At 38.3% G+C, this 6427-nt stretch overlaps 1 protein-coding gene across 1 annotated transcript; it reads right to left on the bottom strand.

Annotated features, from left to right (window-relative positions):
• Positions 1 to 2177: 2177 nt before the first annotated feature.
• Positions 2178 to 5146, bottom strand: Ns1 (Nucleostemin 1). The gene is made up of 8 exons (XM_078194442.1): positions 4988 to 5146; positions 4733 to 4837; positions 4260 to 4627; positions 3705 to 4092; positions 3217 to 3568; positions 2871 to 3093; positions 2633 to 2804; positions 2178 to 2552 (listed from the first exon to the last, which is right to left on the bottom strand). The coding sequence occupies exons 1-8, from the start codon at positions 5004 to 5006 to the stop codon at positions 2458 to 2460; spliced, it is 1722 nt and encodes a 573-aa protein (XP_078050568.1). The 5' UTR covers positions 5007 to 5146; the 3' UTR covers positions 2178 to 2457.
• Positions 5147 to 6427: the final 1281 nt, after the last annotated feature.

Raw genomic sequence — 6427 nt, 5'->3', positions numbered from 1 at the left:
AATAGCCTCAGCTACCCCCCATTTCCCGGAGTTACAATAATTTTGAAACACCCTGTATATAGTGGCGAGATATTCAAAATAACCCGAGTCGCAAGTGTTTCGTAAAATATCTAGCACCTGATAGCACTATCTTATTAACCCCTTGCACTACAATGACGAGTCAAAATCGTGGTACAGATTTCATACTAAATCTACTAAATATAATCATTCTTAAGTTCTTCGAAATAAAGATAAATTCTTCTCTTATCAAATTCAAAACAGAAATTGTCTGGTCCTATTATTAACCCCTTACACTATAATAACGTGACTCTAAGACACCACTAGAATTGTCATATGGCGTTGCAAAATAATCTTTATACTAACAAAGTTCAGATTTACAAAATTATTAAAAGTGAAACTGTTGGTATGACTCTCGGGAATCAATTTTCTATACACAAAATATACTTCGTCATATTAAAGAGAAATAGTATGAGACAGAAAAATTATTTCAGATTTTACAGTTAAAATGGCTTCGAGTGCGAAGGGTTAAATATGAATATTATTAATTCTAAAGTTAGCAATTAATAATTATTCATTCTAAAATTAGTAATTAATAATTATTCATTCTAAATCTAAATCAAATTGAATTCTTCCATTATAAAAATCTAAAAACAGAAGTAAATAGATACAATAAAAGAAACAAAAATTACCTGGCCCTATTAAAGAAAATTAATCACAATTAATCACAAATAAGTGCTAGTCAACGCAGCATAAAAGGAGTCCTAATACAAAGGGTTAAAGAGATCGTCTTCGGACTTCTACACCGCCAACAAATAGTTGTGGGGAACCGAACACTGTCCGCCTTTTGTGGCGAACATATCTCGGTCTAGAACTCTCAAACACCGCTGTCATCTGTTCCTTGAAAATCTCTCGCAACTTTCATGGTTGCTGATGCGTTCTTGGGCCTAAAAGGTTTCACTTTGAATCTCTGCCGAAGCGTAAGAGCGTCGCCCTTTGATGGTGATATTGCATCGAAATATGGAACGTCGAATTTTAACGACCCGAGTGAGTCACGCGTGAATCGAGAAAACAAACCGTGAATTATTAGGAATTTATTTACAATACTCGACTATACTTTGATTAGAAATATTCATTTTGACTTCGATTCCGAAGAAGTTAATAACATATTTTATAGATCTTGCATGGAAGGAAGTTATTACAGTGCGTGGGGTTAATAGCAAAAACTCCGGGAGACTGGGCACAGTAATTGGCACCACTACCCCTAGTCCCGGTTAACTCAGAAATCTTCCGTAATTGTCAAAAAAACGTCCGGCGATATAAACAATCGTTGTTCAAGGAAGCAACGAATCGAGAAATTCTCTTGGCACTTCTCCGGCAATTACCGACCGGGCGGCGAGCATAATGCCCGAGAGATGAATGAGCGCATAAATAAGCACGAACCGGCCGAGGCCGGTCTTGTTTTGAAACGCCGGCTAACAAGGAGACCGCGGGCGGGCATGCGAAAACACCCGCACCTTGTCTATTCGTCAAGTCCAATCTGTCCGTGGACAAATGGCACTTGTTAGTATCAGCGATCGCGAATACGCAACGTGGTCCACGCGATTTTTTCTGTCACGGTGTCAGTTTTCTTTCCGGGGCATCCGCTGTACAGATGTCACGCACGTGCCGTGGATAACCCTTCGCACTACCGCTCCTTTCATGCTGCGACGATTAGCACTTATTTGTGATTAACTACTTATATGTACACGAGATCTTTTTCTATACTCGTGTCGAAACCAACAGGGTTCATTTACCGATACCTGAAATAAATTCCAAAACTATAAACTTTTTGGTTATGTTGTAGAAATAGGTTAACTTTTTTATTATTTATTTTATAAAACCATTTCACTCCGGCAAAGTTTCCACTTCTATCGATCGCAGGGGATCTCCGCTAGCATCGTCTTATCTGAAGATAAACTGATCTAATTCGTTGAATCATGCTATAGTATCTGTACGTAAGTGGACATACGACCGGACGTCGACGGTATCGTTGCTTAATCGACGATTAATAAAAGAAAAACACAAGAATGAAATGCATGGAGTAAGAACATTGTGCTTTGCATGTTATTAAAGAACACGCGAGGTCATCGCGATTGAGGGGAGGGGAGCAGGTTGATTATTTCAGGAAATGTTCGCATCATGGCGACTGATGACATTTATTTGCTTGTATGATTTGAGTATTTCTAAAAATTGTTTTATCTCTCAAGTACAACGGTATTACTGTGCTTGCGCAAGGTACACCCGGGGCGGTTGAAATAATTACTTGCGTAATTTTGGATTATCGATGTCAGTGAAGGTAAACAATTGTTTCGTGTAAAAACAATCACCTGCGCCACGCTGCACAATTCTTTTTATTTACATTATACATACAAATGTAATTTGAATATATTCGATCGCGTCTAGAAGAAACTTATTTACCTATTTCTCGACGAAGTCAGTGGTGAAGTCGTAGTCGTCGGGGGCGGATAGATCGAATTCTTTTAATTGACCTGCCAGTTGTAGATCTATCTTTTCTGTAACGGAACAGGTGCGAAAAAATATAAATAATACTTGTGGTTATTAAAGAAAATATATTTTTCCGACGAACACGCACCTCGCCTAATTTGATCCTTTTTCTCCTTCTTAAACGCTTTCTTGCTCAACTTGTTCAACTTCTGGTTGCCTTCGATCTCGAACAGCGGGTCCGTTTTCTTCTTCCTCGTTGCTTCGGCGTGCTTCTGCGCGTTTTTCATCTTCTTGTTCAGCTTATTTTGTATTTTAATTTTCTGCGGAGAATTTACGGTTATTATTTTAATCAAGACTGCAGGTTTCAAGGAATTCGATGAACTAACCTCTTGCTTCTGCGTCTCGATCTCCACCCTGGACACCACCGGCCCGGTGCTCTCGATCACCACCGGATCCAGTTTGGAGGCGTTAGCGGCCTGTTCTTCGTACGTGTCGAGCATCATCTTCTCTTCCGCCGCAAAATTCTCGATCTCGAATTCCTTACTGACTTGACTGACGATCTCCGCTGATATGTGGCAAACGGGCTGCTCGGGCGGAACGGTGTAATACCTTAGGAAAAATTAGTTAGCGAATTAAATACCTGCAAACCTTATTTGACAATAAAAAAATTGAGAAATGTTCAAGCAAACGCATGACTATGAATCTTAATATTGTTATAGACTGCGTTCTCACCGAATTTTGCCAGTGTTCCAATCTTGGAGGACGCTGCGGGCAGCAGATGTGCTGTCCGGTATTCCGCCCTTTCTGAACTTGCCCATCCTGATGGCTTTCAGCGCGAAAAATTCGTCGGGCGTCGAGAATTCTGGCAGATCGTACATCTCTCTGATTTGCGGCGTCGAGACCCTTTTCAAGATCGCGGTGGCGGGAGTGAGCGGATCCTTCAACGATTGCACCATCACTGCGTTCTTCAGAACGACCGAAGACTTGTCCGAATTCTTTCCTTGACTGGTGAACACTATACCTGGGGAGTCTAACAATTTTATTTTCGAGTCCAACTGCACCGCTTGCATAGATTTCGTCACCCCTGTAACCCGAAACACGAGATTCGAACGATTATTAATCATTATTGTCCTTTTATTAGCGTATATAGATTTATTAGACATTATTATATTATAAAATGATATATTACAGTATTAATAATAAAATAGTTTTGAATTTACCAGGTATGCTTCCCACGTTGCAAGCTCTGCTGCGCTTCAAAGAATTGATCACGCTGGACTTTCCAACGTTCGGAAGCCCGACTACCCCCACCCTAATACTGGTCTTCACGTTACCAACGTTCCTGCAATAATTCGCCAATAAAGACAACAGCAGCTCCGCGCCGAAACACGAGCCGCTCTGTATCATGGTCTCCGTTTTTTTGCCTAATGTCTTTCTGCCCAATCTTCTCGCCTGAGATTGCGTGGATGCTTTGAAGGCTACAGCGGGCACACTGCCGCGCAAATACTTCAGCCATTGATCCAAATTCTCCCTGGGTACTAAATCGGCCTTGTTTAGAACAACTACCAATCGTTTGTTCCCTTTCGCTGATTGCACCGCTTCCTCAACCTGCGAGCGATACAAAACACGCGATCTGATTAATTCTACTGTGTTTTGTGCTTATTTATTTAAATAGATATTCCGTAAATATTCTCTAGTATTTTTCTCTGATTTTGAGAAGACCAATTGCTGCTAGGTAAAGTATTGATTAACTAAAGCAATGAATTTAATTTTACCTCTTTACACCTGGTACCCAAAGGATCCCTGGCATCGACAACTTCCAGAATAACATCAGCTGCGTCTATGACCTTCTTGAACTCCTTGTAATAAGCTTTCATAGAGTTCTTCTTTTCGCCCACGGCAGCCTCTATCTTTTCTTTTACAGTATCTACTTCCATCTCTTGATGTTCCGCTTGTTTAGTTTCCACATTGGACACTAAGCCCTGAATACCTCCTTTGGCGACCTGTTGACGTTTCTTCTCACGTGCATCCTCACGTCTTTTCTGTTTCTCTTCCTCATGCTGTTTTCTCATAGCCTCCACATCCTTTAAAATGTCTTCTTTGAAGGGACATTGATTAGGAATTTCTATCACCTTCTTCTTTTCTGTAAAATAGCAAAAAATCAACCGAAAGTTCGTTTTAATATCTCAGCATTAAATAATTACCAACTTAAAAAGAAAAAAGGTTGTTTATAATAGAGCACAATTACTTTTTGGATGATTCTTGGCCTCCTTTCGCAACTTCCGGTTGTGCTCGCGAACTTTCTTCTCGATCTTATATCTCTTACGAGCTGGCATACGCTTGCTCTGCTTCTCTGTAACAAATAGAATACTTTATTAATCGAAAGATACATGTAAATAGGAAGCAAGCTGTCTGCTATCACATACTTTGGATAAAACATAACCTAATATATTCGTAATCACACGAAAAGATTAAATTTAAGTGACTTAATTGAGGAACTTACTTAAGTGAAACTTAGCCATTTTGTTAAGGTACTTCCACTAGGTTTTTGAAGACTATAAAATACGTTTATAAGCACTTATTACGAAAACAAAATCAGACAAAATCACTCGCGTTCTGCACGCACGTGGTGCACGCAAAAAGTTGTGAAGACATAGGTTCTGATCTGGTTATAGACTTGGCGGTAAATTTAAATGCGAGAGCTGTTTTATTCGGATATAAAACTTGCAGATAATAATTTAAATGGATTTTAATACCTATTCGTCTTAAGATTATTTTTCATACGTTTTTGTTGCAATAAATAAAACTAAGACATTAATAGAGCCGTACAAAACCATGTTTGTGCTACACTTATGCATTATATAATAGAATGTTCACATATATCAGTTCAAGTTAAAAAAAAAAATGCAAATAAAATCTATTAGTCTCATAAAGTGCTTAAATAATTACAATTTTTATGTTTTTTTCATTAGCAGTTCTATTCCTATCGTAAAACATTTTTCTAATATAAGAACTAGAGTAACTTGTTTTCATAGAACATTCATTACATGAATTTCAGATTATCTCTTCTATAATAACGCTATTATTAGTCACGATAATAGTTAAACATTTTCCAAGAAGAGATATTCTCTTGAGTGAAAGATACAAGTACAAACAGACTTCACTCGTAAACATTTGGTGCATGTTTTACATTTGAAGCATCTCTAATTCGATCCCTATTCATTTTCCATAATAGAATTCTAATTATTATATTTCTTAATTGTTAATTATTATATTTACATCCTTCTTGAAATAAAGTAGAGCAGAGATGGCGGCACCGTGGCCATTTTTAATCACCAAGTTGGTGCAGCAAACTCGCAAAGAAAATATAAGAATAAACCTAATAGCGAACAAGCTGCGAGGTTAACAATGACTTAAAACACATTTTAATATATAATATAATATAGTATTCTCTTGTCTCGAACTTTTTCGATTTCGGGAATCCCACTACGATTTCGATGTAGCGCGCTACCTTACCAACAATTCGAAAAAGAATCGAACATATACTATACTCCATTTCCGCTACGAATTAATACATAATTCCGTGACAATTGCATAATACGTAAGGCGCGTGTTTAACGGTGTTTACAATGTATAAATAACACTGTACGAGCTTAAATAACGAAAATAACGATTACAACGATCAGACTGATCACAATTACTATTATTTTATCGCATTAACATAAAACTCTACTCATCACCGTTTCTTCGAGTTTATGGCCTTTTTATGGGGCTTCGTCAGCGATGGTCTATGCATTAATTTCCTACGTCCCATGCGTTTACCGTCTGTTTTAACATTCATCTCATCTTCCGCTGTAATTTCTCTCGCGGTAATAAATTTTATCGCGACATATACGTCGGAACAATTTGCGCCCGACGCTTATAGAAACTCCTACCTACATAT

Source organism: Augochlora pura, chromosome 11 (assembly GCF_028453695.1).
Source record: "Augochlora pura isolate Apur16 chromosome 11, APUR_v2.2.1, whole genome shotgun sequence".
Taxonomy (NCBI): Eukaryota; Metazoa; Arthropoda; class Insecta; order Hymenoptera; family Halictidae; genus Augochlora; species Augochlora pura.
This window is presented reverse-complemented; position numbering and strand designations above follow the sequence as displayed.

Coding starts and splice junctions, on each gene's coding strand:
- Ns1 (XM_078194442.1), bottom strand. Junction 2,805..2,870: donor TCGAGACGCAGAAGCAAGAG/GTTAGTTCATCG, acceptor AATTCTCCGCAG/AAAATTAAAATACAAAATAA. Junction 2,553..2,632: donor AAAGGATCAAATTAGGCGAG/GTGCGTGTTCGT, acceptor GTTCCGTTACAG/AAAAGATAGATCTACAACTG.